The 25,691-nt window shown below is 35.4% G+C and overlaps 3 protein-coding genes and 2 pseudogenes across 3 annotated transcripts; 4 read left to right on the forward strand and 1 right to left on the reverse strand.

The window, feature by feature from the left end:
- Positions 1-1,194: 1,194 nt before the first annotated feature.
- Positions 1,195-3,497, forward strand: LOC102597584 (receptor-like protein 12). The gene has a single exon (XM_006358939.2). It carries the CDS (start codon positions 1,302-1,304, stop codon positions 3,372-3,374), a length of 2,073 nt encoding a protein of 690 aa, XP_006359001.2. The 5' UTR covers positions 1,195-1,301; the 3' UTR covers positions 3,375-3,497.
- A 228-nt stretch (positions 3,498-3,725) lies between these two features.
- On the reverse strand, positions 3,726-5,262 carry LOC102597900 (mannan endo-1,4-beta-mannosidase 1-like; annotated as a pseudogene).
- A 26-nt stretch (positions 5,263-5,288) lies between these two features.
- On the forward strand, positions 5,289-7,985 carry LOC107062928 (uncharacterized). Its single transcript, XM_015314172.1, has 3 exons — positions 5,289-5,319; positions 5,724-6,380; positions 7,096-7,985. Exons 1-3 carry the CDS (start codon positions 5,289-5,291, stop codon positions 7,983-7,985), a joined length of 1,578 nt encoding a protein of 525 aa, XP_015169658.1.
- Positions 7,986-16,933: 8,948 nt separating this feature from the next.
- On the forward strand, positions 16,934-18,082 carry LOC102598214 (FAD-dependent urate hydroxylase-like; annotated as a pseudogene).
- Positions 18,083-20,152: 2,070 nt separating this feature from the next.
- LOC107062929 (receptor-like protein 12) lies at positions 20,153-23,625 on the forward strand. Its single transcript, XM_015314173.1, has 2 exons — positions 20,153-21,348; positions 21,417-23,625. Exons 1-2 carry the CDS (start codon positions 20,153-20,155, stop codon positions 23,623-23,625), a joined length of 3,405 nt encoding a protein of 1,134 aa, XP_015169659.1.
- Positions 23,626-25,691: the final 2,066 nt, after the last annotated feature.

A 25,691-nucleotide genomic window follows, 5' to 3' on the forward strand; every position in this document is an offset into this window, starting at 1 on the left:
TATTATTTTTATAGTTATTGCATTTTATTACTCATTAGAGGGATATTTTCACAAAAATTACACGTGTAACTCATAAACTAGTATATATATATATGTGGATAATGATGATTGATTTGTAAGAACGAACATTCTGTTATTTGTTGAATACAAATTTTTTTAATTGGTGACTTGATTGAAATTTCAACTAGTAACTAAAAATTTACCGTACTAGCGTGAAAGGAATTAATTTTTTAACAATAAAATATGACCCTCATTTAATGTTTCTTGTCACAATACTTTTAATTATTTTTTATTTTATAGTTATTGCATTTTAGTACTCATTAGAGGCATATTTTCACAAAAGTTACACAAGTGTAACTCATAAACTAGTATATATATGTGGATAATGATGATTGATTTTTAAGAACAGAACATTCTGTTATTTGTTGAATACAAAAAAAAGATGGGAATTCTGTTTTTCTTTTATTCACTTGTCTGTTTTTGTTGGTAATTAGTGAAAGCTTTTCTTCTTCCTCTGTGATGATGCATCATGTTTGCTCTCCCACTGAAGCTTTTGCTTTGCTTCACTTCAAACAATCCTTTCAAATCTCTGACCAACCTACATGTTGGGATGATATCCCAAAAACAAAGTCTTGGAATGAGAGTAGGGATTGCTGCAGTTGCTGCAGTTGCTGCAGTTGCTGCAGTTAACCGGTTATGTTATTGGATTGGACCTTAGTTGCAGTATGCTTACTGGAACTATTCATCCCAATAGCAGCCTCTTCCAACTTCATCATCTCCGGACACTAAACCTTGCTCACAATGCCTTCTTTTCTTCAATCCCACACAACATTGGCCGATTGACGAATTTGAGGCATCTCAACCTTTCTCATTCATTCTTTGAAGGGGAAATTCCAACAGAAATCTCATACCTTTCCAATTTGGTTTCACTTGAACTTAATTGTTATGGATGTGAACTTGATGAGAGAACATTTGAAACAATTCTTCAAAACTTCACAAATCTGGAGGTAGTTTCTCTCTTTGGTGTCAACATCTCATCTCCGATACCTCTGAATATATCTTCATCCTCCTTAAAGTATGTAGATCTTGGATTTACTAATCTGCGAGGTGTTCTCACAGAGAGCTTTTTCCTTCTGCCAAAATTGGAAATGCTCTATTTGAATTACAATGATCTTCTTAAAGGAGGTTTACCAAAGATCCACCCGAGCAACACTCTGTTGGAGTTGCATATTTCATTCACAGGAATCTCCGGTGAGCTGCCTGATTCAATTGGCACCTTCAGTTCCTTGAATCGCTTGAACATGTATGGATGCCAATTATCTGGCCGCGTTCCTGATTCCATTGGCAATCTTACACAAATTAGGTATTTGGCTTTCAGTTATAATCATTTCACCGGCCATATTCCTTCCACAATATCTAAATTGAAGCACCTCAGCTATCTAAAGCTTTCGTCCAACTCCTTTTCAGGTGAAATTCCCGACATTTTTTCTAACCTCCAAGAGCTACGTTCTTTATATCTTCATAACAACAGTTTCATTGGTTCGTTTCCTTCTACAATTGTAAGCTTGACACATCTTCAATACTTAGACTTGTCAAGTAATTCCCTATCTGGCCCACTGCCTAATAATTTTAGCATGCTTCAAAAGCTAACCCAACTGGATTTGTCGTACAACGCACTGAATGGGACCATACCATCTTCGGTGTTTAGCCTCCCTTTGCTACCTCAATTATGGCTCGATAATAATCGATTTAGTGGACTACCCACTGAGCTCAAAACAATCCCAACATTAGAAAGCCTAGATTTAAGCCATAATCAACTCAGTGGTTCTTTTCCTCAATCACTTGTGAATCTCACAAGCCTTTCTACCCTCGACCTTTCATCAAATAACATCACCATCGATGAGGGAATACAAATCACTTTTCCTAGCCTACAAGATTTGTGGTTATCATCTTGTGAACTGAAGGATATTCCACACTTCTTGACAAATGTAAAGAAACTTCAGGTCTTGGATATTTCTAACAATAAGATTCGTGGCCAAATCCCAAACTGGTTTAGCGGCATGAGGTGGGACAACTTGTCCTACCTAACCCTTTCGCATAACTCTTTAACAGGCCACCTACAACAATTTAATTTCCATAATCTAAGGTATCTTGATCTTAAATTTAACTCCCTTCAAGGTCCAATACCTTCATCCATTTGTAACATGAACGATCTTCAATTTCTAGATTTATCACGCAACGACTTCAGTAACTCGATTCCAAGTTGCTTGGGAAGCATGTCTAGTCTAACAGTGTTGGACTTAAGAAGGAACAATTTCACTGGGAGTCTTCCATCGTTATGTGCGCAGAGCACTTCATTGAGTACCATTTACTTGAATGGTAATCAATTTGAAGGAACTCTCCCTATGTCGTTGCTCAACTGTAGTGATTTAGAAGTTCTTGATATGGGGAATAACGCTATAAATGACACATTTCCAGCTTGGCTAGGAACACTTCAACAAATGCAGGTCTTAATATTAAAGTCCAATCTGTTCCATGGACCAATTAGTACTTGTCAGACTACATTTTGCTTTCCCAAGTTGCGAATTTTTGATCTTTCGCGTAACAAATTCAGTGGCTCACTCCCTGCAAAAGTTTTTGGAAACTTCAAGGCAATGATTAAATTAGACGGTGAAGGTACAGGAGAGATCAAGTACATGGAACCATCTGAGATGTCATCTGATGATTCTGTGAGTTTGGTGATCAAAGGGCAGGATATTGAGCTAGAAAGAATCAGCACAATTATGACAACCATAGACCTCTCGTGTAACCATTTTGAAGGTGTCATTCCGAAAACACTAAAGGATCTCAGCTCACTTTGGCTACTCAATTTATCCCATAACAATCTCATAGGTCATATTCCAATGGAATTGGGGCAATTGAATAAGCTTGAAGCGTTAGATCTCTCTTGGAACCGGCTCACTGGAAAGATTCCGCAGGAATTGACAAGGCTAACATTTCTGGAAAAGTTAAACGTTTCTCAGAATGTTCTCTTCGGACCAATTCCTCTTGGTCCACAATTCAACACATTTGAAAATGACTCGTATGGCGGTAACCTTGATCTATGTGGTCCTCCTTTATCAAAGCAATGTGGAACGAGTGATCCATCCCATGTTCCTCAACCATTGGAGTCTGAAGACGAGTCATATTTTTTTAGTGGATTTACGTGGGAATCAGTAGTCATAGGCTACAGTTGTGGACTAGTTGTTGGAACTGTTGTGTGGAGCCTCATGTTTAAATATCGTAAGCCAAAATGGTTTGTCGAATTTTTTGAAGGCATTTATCCCAAGAAAATGAGAAGGTCAATGAAGAGAGCTCAGAGACGACGGACTTAATGGAAGATTGCAGGAGTGGACTTTTCTGTTTTTTTAATTTTCTTTTTTTTGTTTGTATATGCTTGATAGCAATATAATTGCATGTATTATTTTGTGAATTAAAATTAGTGTTCTTAATCTTTGCTTTCAAACTAAAAAATTAAACTCAAAATAAAAACTAGAGGACATAAAACATAACTTTCCTTTTTACTAAAATAATTTATTCAATTACATTCATGAGTTTAATTAATCAACTTCAACATGTTTGGTAATATCATCTCAAATTGATAATACTTAAAAATGATGGATTTAAGATCACTCAAATCCACTTATAAATTGATTATTTTATAATAATGATCTTGATGCCTTCACTCAATTGAAAGAATGAGCCAAAGCTGTCATGACATGAGCTTGGTCTGAAAGAATTTGTGTAGTTGAAGGATTTTGTCCCAAAACAATACAATAACCATCATCATAATTCTCCATTCTATGTGCCATTAGTTGCCATACTAAACTTCCTGCCATTGTTCCACCTTCTTTTGCCAAATTATACACATTTCTATATACACTACTCATAAATATATCTCTTGATCCTTGACCTCTACTAGACTTTTCCAAATTCAGCAAGCACTAAAGGTTTCTTTAATATATTTCTTGCATCTTCCCAATGACTTGTTATCCACTTTTCCATCCACACCAATTGTGCTTCATCACTTTGTCCAGATACCCTATAACGATCGATATAAAGAAATATTTAGACCTATATAATGAAAACATATGAAATTGTACGTAGAGAAAAGATGTAAAAACTACCATTGGTCAGTGTATGCATGGATAGTAGCAAAATCAATCTCATTGATAAGATGGTTACTTATGAAATCTGTTCCAACTTGATAACCAGGATTAACTGTCTTCCTTTCAGGAATTGAGTCACCATAAAATCCCTCCATTCCAACCTCTAACAAGTGTTTGTTGTCTAATGACTTCACAAAACTTGCCATTTCTTGAACCCAACCCTATAACAATATTAGTCAAAAACGTCAATCATAGATTTGATATTTCTAAAATTCAATTTATTTGAACCTGAATTGGGGCTTACATTAACAGTTTTTCCTGAATAGTCAGCTTGATCGCGTGGTTCATTCATAAGTTCCCATGCCATAATTGTTGGATCATCTTTGTAAGCAACTTTAGTAATACTATTCAACCTTGTAACCACTCTCTGTAACAATTTCATAATATTATTAATAAAAAAAGTTGTTTATATGTATTAAATAATAATTACCCCATATATACCTCAATATGGTTCTTCAAGTATTTTTTTGAGCATAGGATGAGTATAGAATTCATCGTCATTACTAATCTGAGCTCCTGCATTTCGTGCCCACCAAACATATTGAATTTTTCCTCCAAAGTCGTTCCATTTGATTTTACAAAGCTCAATATTAAACGAACACCATATTTCTTAGCTTCCGTGATCACAAAATCCAAGCCCTAAATTTAGAACAAGTATATCTAATTAAGGGACTCACATGCATTACAACGCGATAATGTAAAAGTTATCAAAACTATAATAACAAACGTCCTTTACCTGAAAAACACGTTCATCATAAACACCAGGTGATATTTGTAATGCTCTATCACCTCCATCACTAAAAGCCCAAGTACGACAAATAGAAAGACCAGTGGTAGAAGCATCTTTAAGAACCTCCGTGACTTTGTATCTTTCAATAGGGTCAGCAGAAACATGCATCAACCAATATGAGTTGAAACCATTGAATAGAAAAGGGGATCCATTAAGTTCAAAATGAGAACCTTTAACTCCTATAAACCCCGAATTCGCTTCACAAGCAAGAGCTAAGAACAAGAGAAAGAGCCCAGAAATACAACTTCTTTTTGTATAAGACATTTTGTATAATGAATTATAGAAGATATATGTGTGATTTGTTAGATGTCACCTTTTATAGTGAGTTGAAGATTAGGAAATTTACTAAAAATAGCAAAAACTTGCAAAACCTAAAAAACTTTCCTAGTGGATATAATTGGATATTGAGATTTGATGAAAGATATGTTTTTAAAAAAACAGTGAGTTTCTTATTTATTTTTTGGCATGAATAAGTGAATTTCTTACTTATTTTCTGGTAACATATTTGGGATCTTTGATAGTTAGTTTATGCTAATTTGACAAATTTCATAGTCCATATGTCCCATGTATCATTTTGGATGAAGTCTTCAAAGACGAATTTAAACTTAAGAATAGGCAAATTTAAAATAAGTGTGATCTTATTAGACGTGGAGGCGGATGCAATAGTTTAACTATGAGTTCAATCAAACTTAATATTTTTGTCACATAACATATATGTAATGTAGAAGTCACAAACTCTACCTTCTTCCACAATGTTATAAAAGATAAGAATAAGAGGCTCTCAATCCATAAGATTAAGGACCAAGATGGCAATTGGGTGGAAGGTACCACTCAAGTTGCTACAGCTGCAGTCAATTACTTCTCCAACCTTTTCAAAGCTGAAGATATTGATGAGAATAACGATATTTTTAATGTGATAGATAGGGTGGTGACTCGAGAGGATAACATATCCCTCACCTCCCCTCCTTCTATCCAAGAACTTAAAGATGTTGTGTTCTCTATTGACCCTGATAGTGCCCCGGGACCTGATGGCCTAAGTGGGAAGTTCTATCAATCAGCCTGGCCTATTATTGCTTCAGATGTCCATGCTGCGATTAATTCCTTCTTTCAAGGTGCTACCCTTCCTAAATTCTTTACTCATACTTGTATTGTTATGCTTCCTAAGGTGAATTTTCCTCAAGATTTCTCTGACATTAGACCTATTAGTCTGTGTAATACTTCTAGTAAAATCTTGGCCAAAGTGATTAATTCTAGGTTTTCTGGGATTCTCCCTAGAATTATTAGTCAAAATCAGAGTGGCTTTGTTAAAGGGAGAGCTATTACTGAGAATATTCTTCTTGCGCAGGAAATTGTTAATAATATTAACAAGCCTAATGTAGGGGGTAATGTGGTGATTAAACTTGATATGTCCAAAGCTTATGATAGAGTTTCTTGGCCTTTCTTGTGTTTTTGTTTTAAGGCATTTTGGCTTTGCTGAATCTTGGATAGATCTCATCTACAGGTTCATTTCAAACAATTGGTATACTATGCTTGTAAATGGGAGTAGTCATGGTTTCTTTAATTCAGGAAGAGGTCTCAGACAGGGAGACCCCCTCTCACCTAGTCTATTTGTTCTTTCGGCAGAGCTTCTCTCTAAATTATTAAATGCCCTTCATAGAAACCCTGCTTTTAGTTACTTTTCTATGCACCTTCCAGGTCCCCAAATTAACCATCTTTGTTTTGCAGATGATACAATTATTTTTAGCAGTGGAAAGAAGGCTTCACTACAAATCATACTCAAAACTTTGGACATCTTTGAAAGAACGTCGGGTCAACTCATTAACAAAAACAAGTGTTCTTTCACTATGGCTACTAATACACCCTTAAATACCATAAGAAGGGTGGGAAGAATCTTGCATATGAGATATGAACATTTTCCGATTAAATACTTGGGTTTCCCAATTTACACAGGAAGGAAGACACTTGACATCTTTCCAGACATAGTCAACAAAGTCATCAACAAAATAAAGGGTTGGCATCTTAAATTTCTTTCATCGGGAGGAAGAGCAACCCTTATTAGAAATGTTTTGCTTGCTTTGAATGTTCACACTCTTGCAGCTATCCACCCCCCGAAGGGTATTTTTGATTTGATTGAAACTTATTTAACCAAATTTTTTTGGTCCGGAAATGAGGAGGGGGGTAAATATCATTGGATCTCTTGGGATAACTTAAGCTACCCCTATAGAGAAGGTGGTTCTAATTTTAGGAAACTAGAGGATATCTACAAAGCTTTCACTGCTAAGCAATGGTGGAAGTTCAGAACTTCTAATTCCCTTTGGGTCAATTTTCTCAAAGCAAAATACTGTATAAACGATCACCCTACCACCATTCAATGGAAGCCTGGTCAATCCCATAGTTGGAAAGCCATGCTAAAAATTAGAAGTGAGGTCGATAGCAAGATATGGTGGAGAGTAAGGGAAGGAAACGTTGACTTTTGGTTCGACAATTGGACCAAGCAAGGGCCATTATGGAGCCTCATGGAAGATGTCATAGTGGATCAACATATCTCCATCAGAGAAGTTTATCGCCAAAGCCAATGGGACTGGAATGTTTTGCATCCATACCCTAGTGAGCAGATCAAAGATCTCATTAGGAAGTACACTATTTCTCTCAATAACAATACAAAAGACGTTCCTTTTTGGACTGAAACGGAGTCGGGGACCTTTTCCATCTCCTCTGCCTGGAACTTACTCAGGCAAAAAAGGTTGTTTGCTCCTATTGACGCCAAGTTGTGGCACAAAGACGTCCCCTACAAGATGTCTTGTGTGGCATGGAGAGCAATCCACTGCAGGATGCCTACTGATGACAAAGTGGCAAAAAAATTTAAAATTAACTTTGTCTCTAAATGTTTTTGTTGTATTGGTGCAGGTATGAAAACAGGGATGGAGACCGCTGAACATCTTTTCTGCTCAGGCCATTTTGCACAGTTACTATGGAGTTCTTTTTAAGGAAGGATGGGTATATGTACCAGGAATACCAGCCTTCGGGATTTAATTCAAAGATGCTGGAATTGTACTGCCAAAAATCCTGTTGCTGCCTATGTTGTAAATATTCTCCCTCCTATTTTAATGTGGGAACTATGGAGATCAAGGTGTACCTCTAGATATGATGAAGAAAAGCCCTCTATCATTAGATCTACGGCCCTCATATCTTTCAGCATTTGTATCGAAGAAAACTTTCACAAATTTGAACATACCTGAGAACTGGGAGAATTTATTGAAGCTCATGGAACTTAGCATAGTTGATACTAGCTTTGTCCCTGTGAGGTGGTTGAAACCCCCGCTCTTATTTGTGAAAATGAACTCTGATGGTTCATGTGTTGGAAATTCTACAGGAGGTGGTGGAATAGTGAGAGATTCCATGGGCACATGTTTAATGGCATTCATCCTTCCACTTGGAAGAGGCACCAGCAACACTGCAGAATCAGATGCGTTCCTCTTTGGACTTGGATGGTGTATTAACAATGGTCATAATCTCATCATTACCGAGACTGATTCTCTACTACTTCGAAACTGTATTAATAACAGTTGGTCTACTCCATGGAGGATTAAGGAATCAGTGGAGGAAATTAGAAGTTTGATTCAGAGACATGATGTAATTATTAACCATTGTTATAGGGAAGCAAATCATGTGGCTGATAAATTGGCTTCAATGAGCCATTTTGTTGAGGAAGTTAAAGTATTTACTCAGCCTAGCACTATTCCCAGGCAGATTAGAGGCCTTCTGAACATTGATAAGTGGCAATTTCCCTCCTTCAGAGTCAAACAAAGAAAACCGAGTATGATTTTCTTTGAGCCACCTTGAGGTGCTTCTATGTGTTTGGCATTGTTTGTGCCTCTTTTGCACGTGTATATTTAGCAAATCTCATTAGGAAGGCAAGGTAAAGTCCTCCTTCCTCTTTTGTAATCCACATTATTGGTAATGGCAAGGCATCTATTTATATTTTTTTTAAAAAAATGTAATGTAGAAGTCAAAAACACAAAAATAAAAAGAGATTATATATTCATAATTAAAAAGTACAATTAGTTCAGTTTAAATTCTAAATTCGACTCAAACTATATATATATATATATATAGAGTTGTAAGTTGAAAACAATAGGTTCACTTCTACTCAGAAGTCGCCTTGAATCCACCTCTGGAAGTAAGCACCTATTCCATGGCTATAGAGGAAAAGTTGAAAAGATCGTCCCTAATTGCTATTATATACCAATATAAAGTATGATTTGACATATACAGTGTAATTTTTCGACGAAAAGTGTTCAAAGAAACCACAGAACACCGTAGCTCTGCCCATGATCCCTGTAAGCAACCACCTATCCATTCGTTAACATATTAACCTAAAAAAAATATAAACTGAACCTTTTGTTTTTCCCTAATTACTCCCTTAACCATGCTCCCACACCCCTAACCCCCTCTCAGGTAGGGTTTTTTTGACAAACTTTGACATTTCATCATAAATCTAAAGCCTACTTATGGGTTTCATTATTTCCTCTTGGTATTTGTAACATCCGGAAATTTGAAATAACTATGAAGAAGCGTGAAATTGGAAATAGTCATTTTTGGAAAGAATTCACAATCTGGAAATTTGGCTAAGTATGGAAAAAAGTGAGTTTTTGGTCAACTTCAAACAGTCATAACTTCTAGATCAAGATGATTTAGGTGTATTTCCAGTTATTTTTGGAAAGCTCTTGGAATGATCTTTCCAACGCCGCCGATTTTGCTCGATTCCGAGTTCGTATGAGTGAGTTATGCTCTTTGAAAGTTGGGCTGTTGGCACAGGGCAGTTTTAGTCCGAATTTGTAAGGGTATTTTGGTCTTTTCCCTAACCATTTCTTTTGGTTATATTAAGGGTTTAGACTGATTTTAAATCTAGTTTTCCCTTTTAAAAGTGTAGGGTTAGGGCTTTGAGAGAGAAGAGGAGAAGGAGAAGAATAAGCAAGGTTCGTAGAGATCGTCGTGGTTTTCGTCGAGGGTGATCCCTATTAAGGTATGTGAGATCATAGTGTTGGGTTGGTTCATTTCCCCACACGCCAAACTCGTTTTAATTCCGAGAAAAGATTGGTTGTGTTTGTTTAAGTTTGTGGTTGTGTTGGTTGAAGTTGTGGTTGTGTTGTTGAAGTTCTTGTTGGTTTGGTGCATATTTCCGGTTGTGATTTCGAGTTGAATCTATTGTATATTAAGGGGTTTTATGATTCTAAGTGTTTGGGGCTGGAACCTTTGAAGTTAAGAAGGTTTAGAGTTGGAAAAACAAAGGAGAAAAGTCGGATTTTTTTCGGGCAAAAAGGGTGGGGCGTCGCACTAGCCAGCGCACCCCAACAGGGGTTCTAAAGTTTCCCCCTTGGGCGGCGCGCCATGCAGAGCGCCCAGCAGGCCCCTCTGAAGTCTGAGGGCTGGCGCCCCGTGCCTCTCAAAGCACCAAGGACGCCAATTCTCCTCATTCCTTCCCCACTTTTTCATGCATGTTCCTTGGCAAAGTACCTATGTTTTATAGTTGTTTCCAACACTCTAAGGTACATTTAAACGTCCCGAACTCATCCATAAACATGAGATCATTACCCTTGAATCCATAAATCAATTCGAGGGAAGTTAGGATCAAAGTCAAGTGAAGTTAGAGTCAAGCTTAGAAGTTAAGAAGTAAGTCAAAGCAAGTCTTTAAAGTTTTTTTCAAGCGTCTTTCTTGAACGTTTTAACTTCGTTTTAAGGCTCAAGTTTCAAGTTAAGTAAAGAGTATAGAGTTTCAAGTTAAGTAAAGAGTATAGAGTCGAGTTCATTTCTCAAAAGTTATTAGGGAACTAAGTATTCCCAAAGAAGTTTATAAATGTTTTCACATTTGAGCAAGAAAGGGAACATCGATTCCAAGAGAGATTTTAAGTTAAGTTTTGAGTAATTATCTCAAACTAAAGAAAGAAGTTTGTTTTTAAAACATATGAACTAAAGTATTTTTGGGAGTAGTCTTGAGCACCGAATTGGGGACACGAGTTCATATTAACTCAACTCTCCATAGGAACCATGTAGCCAACATGGGATTTAACGTGTCATACTTTTTAGATGATCACGAAAGTTAAGCTAGTGGATCCACTAAGTAAAGTAGTTCTATATGACGGCAAAGTATAGAACAGTCTGGCAGCGTGATGGTAACAACGTTGTCTCACCACTTAGGCTCTTAGTGGTGGTTGTCGGTTAGAGAAACTCCCACAGTAGAAATTGCATGGTTCCTCGAGGGGTTCTGCTTAGTATGGATGGGGGTATGGGACTTCATTCATGCATTGCACAAGTAGACTTTGAAAGGGAGCATGGTATTTTTTTTTATATTATAAATATGATTTTGACATCATGTTTTAAATAGTTTTACAAGCTTTATATATATTGCATGTGTCTTATTGCTTTGTATTGAGTTCAGTTATTCATGAGTTGAACAGAGCCAAGGTAAGTGTTCCTTTGTACTCCTTTCAAGCTTAAGTTGTTGTTTAGCTTTCCAACTCGCATACTCGTACATTCAATGTACTGATGCCAGTTGGCCTGCATCTTATTATGATGCAGACGCAGGGAATCAGGATCAGCATCCAGTACGCCGTTGATCCAGCTGAGCACTCCAGAGTCAGTGGTGAGCCTCTTTGCATTCCAGAGGACTTGGTTATTTTGTTCTCTTAGTTTTGTTTTATTAGGATGTTGCGGGGTCTGTCCCAACTTCTATCTCAGTGTTATAGAGGCTTCATAGACAGTCAGTTAGTATTGAGTCTCTCATCTATGTATATATATAAATATTTTATTTTGAGACTCAAGTTGCCTTTTGGCCAAGATTTTATCAGTGGGTTGTTTTGTGACCTTTCATTGCATGGAGTTATTCTGTTGAGTTAGGTTTTCTGCTAAGTTAAGTAAGCCAGGCCAAGGGTTCGCTTGGGGCCAACAATGGTCTTCGAGTGCCGATCCCGCGCAGGGTGTAGGCTCGGGGCTTGACAATATTCATATATATATATACTAGTCCTTGGACACGTGCTTTGCACGTGTATTCCATACAATTTTAAACTACACAAATACACACAGTCAAATATGAACCTGTGTGCTCCAAGCATAGTCCATATCCACACTTCAAATATGCAAAGGATTCCACGGATCAATTGCTTCTATCTGAATTTGAGTTTTATTACATCATAAGCTTTTCAGAAATACATATTATACTTAAAAAAGTGAATATGCTGTTAGCTTAGCAATAATACAAAAAGTGGTAAATATTTGTAGCTAAATTAATTGGAATAGATTTACCTGAAGTAGACTCTTCTTGGAGGAGAAATCTAACCGAAAGAAGGCAAATGGAATAATGGGACAAACACACCTTATGATGCACTTTATAGAGTATTTTAAAGAATATGAAAAGATTGACCAGAATAAATATCATGGAGAAGATAAAACTACACCTATGTACAACCAGTAAAAATCAAGAAATTTAATATTAATATAAATGAGGATTGTAAAAAGACCTCATGGAAGATGAAAGAAAAAAATTAATTTAATGAGTGAAATAATTTAGGGAACCTGACCATAATTACTTGTTGTTACACAATGCCTTCCTCACCCTCACCAAACGTTTTTGTTCCTCTAAACATGTAGTGAAGGAGAAGGTGAAAGAGATAAATAAAATTATGGCAGTAAACATTTTCAGAAAGTATTAATATAATATTTGGATTCATTGAATTTGAGGGGCTAATGAATTTTGTTATATTTTCTTATGTAAACAAAAGTTATTTAAATGAAGATTTGCTTTTATTTCAAGGATAAAATGGTAAACTAATTTTTAATTCATTATTATTATGGATATTAATTATTATTTATGAATAATAAAAAAAATTGTTCCCACTTTTAATATATATATATATACTAGTTTTGGACACGTGCGTCGCACGTGTATTCCTATCAGTTAATACATACTTTCAAAACATAAATATTATTAAAACATGTGGTATGAGATTCAAAATTGAATTATAAGAGAGAAAAAAATACAAACTGATAATTAATATTTATATATGTTAAAGCGATATCATAGTTGAACTTGAAATGAATGTGCAAGACAACAATTATAGTTTAAAACTAATTGTTGAAGTTATAATTTGACTTTGTTTCTTTCTGTAAAGTCCGTTCTGTGTAACAACAAGTAAAATTATCAATTAATGTATAGTAACATTATATTGAATTTTTAATCTCACTTATATTTAGTGTGAATAAAATCATTTGACATAAGCCTCCAAATGGATATAAAGAGTGTATTTTATTTTAAAATTAGAGGAGAGGTAGAATGAAGAATAAGAAATGACAACAAATTTAAAGAAAAAAATCAAACTGAAAAACTGGTATTGCTTGAGTGACAAAAGCAAGTGGAGGTTTTTTTTTTTGGCTTATCAAACCAACATATACCTATTCTTTCTTTTATGACTTCCAGAAGAGAAATTATAGTATTGCAATATTTTATATATTTTTTATTTTGCGATCATTGAAAGCAATCTTCAGTGACACAAAGATCTCCCCACAACAACCTTCATTACGATAGAAACGCTGGACATAAAAAATCAAACAAAAGGCAAAGCCTTATTCCTGTTTACAGAAGAAAGAAAAAGTTGTACTATATTTTATATACATACTATTCTCAAATATATCCAAAATTAACTCAAACAATAAAAAAAAGAAATATATTTACATAAAAACGAGAAAGAAAACATCATTTACATCGCTAAACACCATCCACGGCCTTCACCTCAGAAGTTAATGTGTGAACTTCAAATGATTAGAATTTCATATGTTGTTTTTTCTCATAACCTACCTTCATAAACAATTAAATGTATAATTATATGCAATTATAGTGTGTAACACATAAAGTATAATATATACAAATCCTAAATAATACAATTTTATAAAGCAAGAATTTGGACATTACTAAATATGAGATTGTAAAAATGCATCAACAAGTTTCTCAATTTAGTTGACGCAGAAGAAGTAAAATATAATATCAGCACTTCAACACTAAAAAAACATATGAGAACTAAAAAAAAAAATATATATATATATAAAAAAGAATTGTATACCTAATTTGTAGATGTAGAAACTATCCTGTCACTTGAAAAATATAACTTCAAATTCATTTAAAAATGAATTGAAGTATCTTGAAGCACTATAACTTTTGTTCCAAAATGATTTGAAAGTCCAAAATATCGATGCTTTACAAAAATGATAATTCTGTTAAGAAATTACCACAGAGAAAACAACAAAATAGGGAAGTTATCATCATATATTATAGCTGCTTGTAATCTTGATGCCACCAAAGCTGAGAAAGAAAAAATGACAAACATAAATACAATTAAATGTGATATACATATAAATCATGACATCTAAAATTAAAATAATACGAAGCGATCAAATAAAAGTAAGGATTTGACAATTAGCAATTGTATAACTAACCTTTCATCATACGCTTGTTTGATATTATTCAATATCTGTATTTATAAATTTGAAAAAATCATCTTCATTCAATATAGGCAAATGAAGAGACAAGAGTTCTAAGAAATTAATTTATGGAAAAGAGGGTTTTGAAAACTGATACACATCTTTTTATCTTCCATTTTCTTTAATGTCTTTAATTTCACATTTAATTGGATAATGTATTTAAACATTTTTTTGGACTTCTTAAAACAACGATTTAGTTTGGAAAGGTCTTAAAACAATGTTAATGGTTGACTATGATAAATAATGTAATGTGACTTTTCATATTTTTTCCAGTTTTTTATGATATTCAGCAAGCTTAGAGGTAATTAAAGTTTAATATCTAATTAATAATTAATGAGATGATGTATATATTTTTTATTTAGTGTAGGGGTAAAATGGTAATCTAACTTTACACTTTGGAACTTCCCACTTATAATAATATATGATATATATATATAAAAATTTAATTAATTTACCAAGTATATAATTCATCTTTAGTTTGTGCTAATTATAACAGAAGAAAATCAAAAGTTCAACGATTGCAAGCTTCAATAGTAAGTATTTATTGAAGCAATTACTTAGCATTTAATATAATCTTATGAATATAATTTATCTGAAATTTTTTATTAATTTGCACTGTAGAGAACCCTTGAAGCCATAGGGAAGCACTGTTATGTCTCACTAATGCATCCCCTTAAGGTTATTGACAAGCTATCTCAAGTGGATGAAGCTCTGTCAATAGCCAATATAATGACAAATCTCAAGCAACTCGAGACTCCCTAGATGTTGGTTGGTATAAAAAGAAAATTGAGGTCGTTAAAAACTGCAGACATCTTGAGCTACTAGATGTAAGAGGTTGTTGGAATGTGAACCTAATGAAAATTTCATGAAGAAATTCCATCTTATAGGTGGTTGATGCAATTCTCATAGATTGCTATAATAGGAATAGCTCAGACAATTGTTCTAACTATTCAAGTTTTTTGTCTATGTACAATGGGAGGTGAGGCGGATGACGACGAATTTGATCAGATGTCCGATGTGTATTGGGGGGATGATCAAGATATGGAGGATGTAAAAATGTGGTGTAATGATGACTTAAATGATGTGGACTCTGGATATGATTGGCTGCCATCTCCTTGAGGTTTGCTTATAAAATTCTACTTATTCAATTTCCACAAGTTTTGAAATACTTCTCTTCTCTATGTGTCTTGTGTACCTTTTTCCTCTTTCTTTGTTCTCTTTTATTACTTTCTTAACTGTATGTATTCATATAACAATATTTTCATGCTATCTACATGTTTGCTACATTTGAGTCGAGGGTCTTTCAAAAATAGTCTTTCTTCCTCCACGAGGTAATTGTAAGGCCTACATACACTCTACCATCCCCATACCTCATCAATTGTGGGATTCCAATGAGTATGCTGTTGTTTCTTAGCTTGTGGTTCTTTGAGGAGTTCATGCTTTCATTTGAATTTGTCATCTGGTTGTTTGTTTCTCCTTTTTAACTCTACTGCTGGTTTTTTAAACTAAAGTTATTCTACTCCATCTTGTGGTTTCCAGATTTTCTATTTTTGTTTTTGTTTGAGCTTCTTCTTAATCTGCTTCGTCAGCTTTCTAAATTCATGTATGAGCTAGTAAAAGAAACAAAGTCTAGCAGAAGAAAGTTATGACGCCATATCTTTTCAAAGGAACATCACCAGTAGCTTGAGTTATGGAAAAGTGTCCCATGACAGTTTTGTTGAGTTCATGTGGTAGTTCTAGTTTAATTAATGCTTTGTTTTCCTATGATTTTTCATTCTTTTAACTTTTTTTTTTGTGCAGGGAGAGGGAACAATTTTTGAATTGATTATTAAAAATGTGATTTGTAAAACTAGACTTTATGCTTGATTATTATCTATGTGGTTTGCACAACATTAGCCTGATCTAAAACTCTAGTTAATGAGAGGCATATAAACTGTGTTGTAATTCTTTTAGTTACACCTTTTATATCTATGGCTTGTCTATTAACATTTATTCTTATGTCTTGGGCATTTTCTTACATCTAGATTTAGATTCATTTATTTGAAATATATGCAATTTTGTTTGGCAGAAAGACGTGTTTAGTTATATAAATAATGTGGATCTCTTAAAATTCGGAAACATACCCACCTTATTTCCATGATTATTTATGCTTTGAATTGAACCAAGTTATATTTTTTTTTTTCTGCAGTTTCTCAACACCTGATTGTTCAAAAGATTCTAAAAGAACCTGTCATTGAAGAGAGTATATAGAGCTGATATTAGCGACTAAATATTTATGAACAAGAGAGATACATTCATATTCTTTCAGTTATTTAAAGATGTCCTCTTCTATACATGTCATGGATCCTTCTTTTTCTACAATTTTAATGTTGTAGAAGTGAGATTGTATCTTTGATAATAATGCTTTGTTGAGTATCCGGACAAACATGGGTATCAGCCTAGTTCCACGCGTATTTTGGAGGTGGAGTTCGGTTTGGATTTCTTCCTAGTGATGAGAAGAGTTTGTGCTGGTTTTGCACATTCACACCATCTGTTGTTCATTGTAAGCCAGCTCCTACATACTGTTTCTTTTGAAGATTTACTTTTTGAAGGATATTTTTGTTGGCTAGAGAGCTTACCTCTATGCAGGGGGAGCCTTGACGTAATTGGTAAAGTTACTGTCATGTGACCTAGAGGTCGCGGATTCAAGCTGTGGAAACAGCCTCTTGCAAAAATGCAGGGTAAGACTGCGTACAATAGACCCCTATGGTCCAAGCCTTCCCCGAACCCTATGCATAGCAGGAGCTTAGTGCACTGAGCTTCCCTGATAGCATACATCTCATAAACTAGTCATGTTTAGTCGTTCATTTTAATTGGGAAATTATGCAGTTGATGGAAATGCAGAACAAGATCCAATGAAGTTGAAGCAATTAGTGTTGAACAAGGCTAGTAATGTGTCTAAAGAACTCTCCACCGTTATAGACAGAACTACGCTCAACTGTATATCTATCGCTCAGCTGAAATTGAGGTTGCCATGGAATGTTCTGCTTGGGAGTATTTTGAAAAACAACTTTTGCGTGGTAGGTGATGCACTTCATCCCATGACTCCTGATCTTGGTCAAGGTGGATGTTCTGCTTTAGAGGACAGTGTTGTTATCGCAAAGTGCCTCAGAGAAGCCTTGATAAAACCGATAACAGAACAAGAAGATGATGAATCTACGAAGATTAGAAAAGGACTCGAGATGTATGCTAAAGAGAGGAGATGGAGAAGTTTTACATTTATCAGTGCTGCTTATTTATCTGGTTTCATACAAGAGAGTGATAACAAGATAATCAGTTTCTTAAGACAACATTTTTTGGCTGGAGTCACTATATTAGTTACACTAAGAATTGCTAACTTCGACTGCGGAAGATTAACTGTTTCTTAGTAGCTCAATTGGATCCTTTGGAAGCTATGAATATCCTTTATGGACTTCGTTTAATATCTATCTAGCATAATGTTCTGGTTTAGTTGTGTTTAAGAATTGTAAGACTGAATCGGATCCTTATTTTGCAATAATAAAATACAAATGGTCCTTTGAGAGAGAGATAAAAGACACTTTTTTTTATTGTTCCTTGAATGTGTTAACTAGGTTGTTTCTTATCAACCAAGGTATAATATCCTCTGAACAAAACAACCTAGTGTCCTTCCACTAATTGTGAGCTCTGTCCTCATTTCCTGTGTTCACCAATTACCATGATAGTTTGACAGCTTTACAGTTGTTCCCCATTTGATCAGAGAACATACACAACACATAGGACATGGTCCCATTGTTTGTTACGATCATCAAAACAATAGAGTTACAATATATATCATGTATAATAAGTAATGTTGGAATAATCTCATGGATATTATGCTTTGATTTTTTTGTGGTCTATGTAAGAACCTTGTTTTTTTTTTCTTTTACTTCGTCTGAATTTTCTCTTTGTTATTTTTAGCATTTGCTTCGACTACTGGTTTAGTTATTTTCCATCTCTTCATGTTTGAACTGTATCATATGTGTCCTTTTTTTCCCTTGTAGTCTTTGTGGAAATTGGCTTAAAGACTTAGAAGTTGTTTAAACATCTATTTCTACTACAACTACATGGAGTTTCTCTCATTAACTTAATGTGAAAAGTCTTGTGAAAAATTATAGAATGTGACTCACAAGTGGGAAAAATTCCACACGGTATCATTAATGTTACAAACATACTCTAAGTAAACACACGAGTTAAATCATGTCTTCAATTATTGTTCTTTTTATTTTTCTCACTTGACTTGGTCAAGCAATAATATCTCTCATTGGAAATTTGTTACAAGTTCTGCACCAAATTTTTCTACAGTGTGTGTTGCGTAATGGGACCAATTCACATTGTTTTGTGTAACACACACTGCAAAGATGGTGGATGACCTTGAAATGAAAACAACATTCAGAGAAAACAAATATGGAATAATTGGTACTAGCTACCAAGATTTAAAGACTTGATTGAGTCTTTCTGGAAATTGACTTAACACTTGGGACAATTTTTTTGCAACCACAAATTAGTTTGTGGTAGATCGGGGGCCAGTACCCCATTTTATTTGTCTGGATGTTTTACTTCACAGTCTGATAGACAAGTCAATGACAACTATAGCATATTCAGTATAATCTCATAAGTGGGATTGAGAGGTTGCTTCTGATAGGCTCTCGACTCAAAATAAAGCATGGCCAACCATTTTGAAAAAGGGATTACGAAAATTAGAGTAATAACAACAATAAAATAATATGAAAAGAAGAGTAGTATAACATACAGATGAATGAACAATATGAAAACAAAATAAAGCGGTATTTGAAGCACAAGATACACGTGTGATACCCGGAAAAATAAAACTACGAATACAATACACGATAGACAAGTCAATCTCCACAAAATTCTAATGGGAAAGTGATAGAAATTTTGAGTTCGAATCATGAAGTTAGTATCCTAGACATGTATAATACACAATTGCAAATAGTATGGACAAGAGGGGGTTCCTTAGGTGGTAGCACCTTCCACCTCTTAGCTTAATGTTAATTATATATACTACTTTATTCATGTTTTAGTTTGACTCGGTGAAGAAGATTCTTGAATTTTGATTGATTATGGGAGAAGGCGTAGGAAAAAAACTCTAAAAATTATGTACTGATATTGGTATATCATTTTCCATCTATATTGTTATGATTAAAGTCCTAACAAGAATGTGTATGTTGTATTTTTTTTCCTCTCTATTTTTTTTATTGTTTGTTTTTCTTTCTATTAGACTACTTTAATTCGATTTTATATGAATTTCTTAATGTCGTAAATAAGTATTTTTAATTGAAATTTTGCTAACTAGTAACTAAAATTTTAAATTTACGTTACTAGCATGGAAGGAATTAATTTTTTAACAATAAAATACAACCCACATTTAATGTTTCTTGTCACAGTACTTTTAATTATTATTTTTTATAGTTATTGCATTTTATTACTCATTAGAGTCATATTTTCACAAAAATTACACAAAAGTGTAACTCATAAACTAGTATATATATGTGGATAATGATGATTGATTTGTAAGAACAGAACATTCTGTTATTTGTTGAATACAATTTTTTTTTTTAAAAAGATGGGAATTCCGTTTTTCTTTTATTCACTTGTCTGTTTTTTGTTGGTAATTAGTGAAAGCTTTTCTTCTTCTGTTGTGATGATGCATCATCTTTGCTCTCCCACTGAAGCTTTTGCTTTGCTTCACTTCAAACAATCCTTTCAAATCTCTGACCAACCAAGCTGTAGTTATGATACTGATATGCAAGATGAGAGATATGTTGATATCCCCAAAACGAAGTCTTGGAATGAGAGTAGGGATTGCTGCAGTTGGGATGGGGTCACTTGTGACTTGTTAACTGGTCATGTTATCGGATTGGACCTTAGTTGCAGTTTGCTTTTGGGTACTATTCATCCCAATAGCAGCCTCTTCCAGCTCCATCATCTCCGGACACTAAACCTTGCTTACAATGACTTCTATTCTTCTTCAATCCCACATAACATTGGCCGATTGACGAATTTGAGGCATCTCAACCTTTCTTATTCTTTCTCTGGAGGGGAAATTCCAACAGAAATATCATACCTTTCCAATTTGGTTTCACTTGAACTTAATTGTTATGGATGTGAACTTGATGAGAGAACATTTGAAACAATTCTTCAAAACTTCACAAATCTGGAGGTAGTTTCTCTCCAAGGTGTCAACATCTCATCTTCAATACCTGTGAATATTTCTTCATCCTCCTTAAGGTACGTGGATCTTGGACATACTAATCTGCGAGGTGTTATCACAGAGAGCTTTTTCCTTCTACCAGGATTGGAAAGGCTCTATTTGAGTGACAATGATCTTCTCAAAGGAGTTTTACCAAAGATCCACCCGAGCAACACTCTGTTGGAGTTGGATATTTCTTCCACAGGAATCTCCGGTGAGCTGCCTGACTCAATTGGCACCTTGAGTTCATTGAATTTCTTAAACCTCCAAGGATGTCAATTCTCTGGTTCCATTCCTGATTCCATTGGCAATCTTACACAAATTAGGTATTTGGATTTCAGTAATAATCATTTCACCGGCCATATTCCTTCCACAATCTCTAAACTGAAGCAACTCACACTTCTAGGTCTTTCGTCCAACTCCTTTTCAGGTGAAATTCCCGATATTTATTCTAACCAACAGAAATATCATACCTTTCCAATTTGGTTTCACTTGAACTTAATTGTTATGGATGTGAACTTGATGAGAGAACATTTGAAACAATTCTTCAAAACTTCACAAATCTGGAGGTAGTTTCTCTCCAAGGTGTCAACATCTCATCTTCAATACCTGTGAATATTTCTTCATCCTCCTTAAGGTACGTGGATCTTGGACATACTAATCTGCGAGGTGTTATCACAGAGAGCTTTTTCCTTCTACCAGGATTGGAAAGGCTCTATTTGAGTGACAATGATCTTCTCAAAGGAGTTTTACCAAAGATCCACCCGAGCAACACTCTGTTGGAGTTGCATATTTCATTCACAGGAATCTCCGGTGAGCTGCCTGACTCAATTGGCACCTTGAGTTCATTGAATTTCTTAAACCTCCAAGGATGTCAATTCTCTGGTTCCATTCCTGATTCCATTGGCAATCTTACACAAATTAGGTATTTGGATTTCAGTAATAATCATTTCACCGGCCATATTCCTTCCACAATATCTAAATTGAAGCACCTCAGCTATCTAAAGCTTTCGTCCAACTCCTTTTCAGGTGAAATTCCCGATATTTATTCTAACCTCCAAGAGCTAAGTTATTTATATCTTTCTGACAACAACTTCATCGGTCCGTTTCCTTCTACAATTGTAAGCTTGACACATCTTCAAGAGTTAGAATTGTCAAGTAATTCCCTATCTGGCCCACTGCCCAATAATTTTAGCATGCTTCAAAAGCTAACCCGACTGGATTTGTCGTACAACTCACTGAATGGCACCATACCATCTTGGGTGTTTAGCCTACCTTTGCTACCTTCATTGTACCTCCAACATAATCAATTTAGTGGACTAGCCAATGAGCTCCAAACAAACCCAGCATTAGAAATCCTGGATTTAAGCCATAATCAACTCAGTGGTTCTTTTCCTCAATCACTTTCGAATCTCACAAACCTTTTTATCCTTGACCTTTCATCGAATAACATCACCGTCGATGCGGGAATACAAATCACTTTTCCTAGCCTAATAGATTTGCTGTTATCATCTTGTGAACTGGAGGATTTTCCACACTTCTTGACAAATGTAAAGAAACTTAAGTTTTTGGGTATTTCTAACAATAAGATTCGTGGCCAAATCCCAAACTGGTTTAGCGGCATGAGGTGGGACAACTTGTTGTACCTAAACCTTTCGCATAATTCTTTAACAGGCCACCTACAACTATTTCATTTCCATAATCTAGAGTATCTTGATCTTAAATTTAACTTCCTTCAGGGTCCACTACCTTCATCCATTTGTAACATGAACAATCTTAAATTGCTAGATTTATCACGCAACAACCTCAGTAACTCGATTCCAAGTTGCTTGGGAAGCATGTCTAGTCTAACAGTGTTGGACTTAAGAAGGAACAATTTCACAGGGAGTCTTCCCCCATTATGTGTGCAGAACACTTCATTGAGAACCATTGTCTTGAATGGCAATCAATTTGAAGGAACTCTCCCTGTGTCGTTGCTCAACTGTAGTGGTTTAGAAGTTCTTGATATGGGGAATAACGCTATAAATGACACATTTCCTGCTTGGATAGGAACACTTGAACAACTGCAGGTCTTAATATTAAAGTCCAATGTGTTCCATGGACCAATTACTACTTGTCAGACTACACTTTGCTTTCCCAAGTTGCGAATTTTTGATCTTTCGCGTAACGAATTCAGTGGCTCAATCCCTGCAAAGGTTTTTGGAAACTTCAAGGCAATGATTAAATTAGATGGTGAAGACACAGGACAGATCGAGTACATGGAACCATCTATGTTTCACACATTATATGATGATTCCGTGAGTTTGGTGATCAAAGGCCAGGATATTGAGCTAGAAAGAATCAGCAAAATTATGACAACCATAGACCTCTCGAGCAACCATTTTGAAGGTGTCATTCCGAAAACACTAAAGGATCTCAGATCACTTTGGCTACTCAATTTATCCCATAACAATCTCATAGGTCATATTCCAATGGAATTGGGGCAATTGAATAAGCTTGAAGCGTTAGATCTCTCTTGGAACCGGCTCACTGGAAAGATTCCGCAGGAATTGACAAGGCTAACATTTCTGGAAATGTTAAACCTTTCTCAGAATGTTCTCGTTGGACCAATTCCTCACGTTCTACAATTCAACACATTTGAAAATGACTCGTATGGCGGTAACCTTGATCTATGTGGTCCTCCTTTATCAGAGCAATGTGGAACGAGTGATCTATCCCATGTTCCTCAACCATTGGAGTCTGAAGACGAGTCATATTTTTTTAGTGGATTTTACGTGGGAATCAGTAGTCATTGGCTACAGCTGTGGACTAGTTGTTGGAACTGTTGTATGGAGCCTCATGTTTAAATATCGTAAACCAAAATGGTTTGTCGAATTTTTTGAAGGCATTTATCCCAAGAAAATGAGAAGGTCAATGAAGAGAGCTCAGAGACGACGGACTTAGTGGAAGATTGCAAGAGTGGACTTTTCTGTTTTTTAATTTTCTTTTGTAGTTTGTATATGTTTAATAGCAATATAATTGCATGTGTTATTTTGTGAATTTCCACTGGATTAAAAATTAGTGTTCTCCAATCAATAATTCCTTTAGCATATATAAAAAAATTTAAATTCAAAATAAGAACAAGAGGACATAAAACATAACTTTCCTTTTTACTAAAACAATTTATTCAATTACTCTTGAGTTTAATCAACTTCAACATGTTTGATAATATCATCTGATCATATAATTAATATTAAAAATGATGGATTTAAGATCACTCAAATCCTCTTATAAATTGATTATTGTATAATGGTGATCCTCAAGCCTTCCCTTAATTGAGAGAATGAGCCAAAGCTGTCATGACATGAGCTTGATCTGAAATAATTTGTGTAGTTGAAGGATTTTGTCCCAAAACAATACAATAACCATCATCATAATTCTCCATTCCATGTGCCATTAGTTGCCATACTAAACTTCCTCCCATTGTTCCACCTTCTTTTGCCAAATTATACACATTTCTATATACACTACTCATAAGTATATCTCTTGATCCTTGACCTCTACTCAAGGGGCGCAACTGACTCCTAAAGCCAAAACTCAGGCCCGAGCCGACCCTGCTGAACCATTTGCTACTAGCGCATGGCAGTCACATGTAATTAAGAAAACAAACAAGTATATCTCGGCTTAAAACTAAGCCCTCGGCCGGCAAGGCCCCTGTCAACAGATCTACAAAAGAACCAGCTACTCCCAAGAGTTCATATAAAGAAATATCCAACTAGCACAAAAAGTCTGATTGGGCCGTCGAGGCCACCATGATATCTATACCAAACTAAAACAGGTAAATATCAGTACAATACATCAAACAGCTCACAAGCTTCAGCAAACCAACAACATAGGCCAGCATGGCCATAACGTAGCTATAAACCCCACACACTAGTCTGCAAGCCTCTAAGAGTATTAACGATTGGCGGGACAGGGCTCCAGCCTACCCATAAAAATATGTACAACAAAATCTAACAAACCTCCAAACATTGGCAGCTCCGGAGGAAAGGGGCTAGCCAACGGAAAAAAAGTCAATCCTGCTGCTGAGGAGGTCTACTCAGTCACATGCATGCATGAATGCAGCGCCCCCAGGCAATGGGGCGTCAGTACAAAATAATGTACATAGTATGAAAGGCAATAGGCTATGATCAAGTATCTTAATATACTGGAATAATCCGATAAATAAATCAAAGATAAGATAAGTGTACTGACCTGCTCATAAATCTAAATTTATCAAGAATAATAAAGCAACAACCTAACAGAGCCCCCATAAGCTCGACAGGTACAAACAACACACAAGACCACCTACTCAGGCCCCCATAAGCCCGGAAGGTGTCAATCAGTCTATATACCTCTATCGATAGTCCCTTAGCCCTGTAGGCAATCACATAGCCCTCTTAGGCATTAATATAGCCCCATAGCAGCACATAGTTCTCTTTAGGTATCAACATAGCTTATAGACAACTCATAGCCCTCTTAGGCAACAACATAGCCATGTAGGCAACTCATAGCCCTGCTAGGCATCAATATAGCTCCGTAGGCAACATATAGCCCTTTTAGTTATCCATATGGCCCCGTAGGCAGAACATAGCCCTTCTAGGCATAAATCACATTCCTGCAGCTAACCACAATAGGCTCAAGGGCAACAACAACACTCAAATCGTTAAAAGCGAGCAATCTAGTTATAAGCAACCTGTACAAATAGCCTCTAAGTCGTGTCCAACATAGGGACACTACTAAATAAATAAGAATCCCAACAAGAGAGAATTAGATCAACTCGAGCAGCCAATAATCAACAATAACACTACAAGTATATTAAGTATATTAAGGAACATGTCATAAGTAGGGAATAACCTTAACATACCTTTTTTTCGCTAAATTCACGTGGTAA

The sequence above is a fragment of the Solanum tuberosum genome, unplaced genomic scaffold (assembly GCF_000226075.1).
Source record: "Solanum tuberosum cultivar DM 1-3 516 R44 unplaced genomic scaffold, SolTub_3.0 scf00283, whole genome shotgun sequence".
In the NCBI taxonomy this organism is placed as follows: domain Eukaryota; kingdom Viridiplantae; phylum Streptophyta; class Magnoliopsida; order Solanales; family Solanaceae; genus Solanum; species Solanum tuberosum.

Excerpts from the sequence above, each read along its gene's own strand:
- LOC102597584 (XM_006358939.2), top strand. The coding sequence starts at position 1,302 with ATGTATGGATGCCAATTATCTGGCCGCGTTCCTGATTCCATTGGCAAT.
- LOC107062928 (XM_015314172.1), top strand. The coding sequence starts at position 5,289 with ATGTGTGATTTGTTAGATGTCACCTTTTATA. Across the intron at positions 5,320-5,723 it reads GTTAGATGTCACCTTTTATA|AAGTCACAAACTCTACCTTC; the intron begins GTGAGTTGAAGA and ends TATGTAATGTAG. Across the intron at positions 6,381-7,095 it reads TAACAAGCCTAATGTAGGGG|CTATCCACCCCCCGAAGGGT; the intron begins GTAATGTGGTGA and ends ACACTCTTGCAG.
- LOC107062929 (XM_015314173.1), top strand. The coding sequence starts at position 20,153 with ATGGGAATTCCGTTTTTCTTTTATTCACTTGTCTGTTTTTTGTTGGTA. Across the intron at positions 21,349-21,416 it reads AAAACTTCACAAATCTGGAG|GTACGTGGATCTTGGACATA; the intron begins GTAGTTTCTCTC and ends ATCCTCCTTAAG.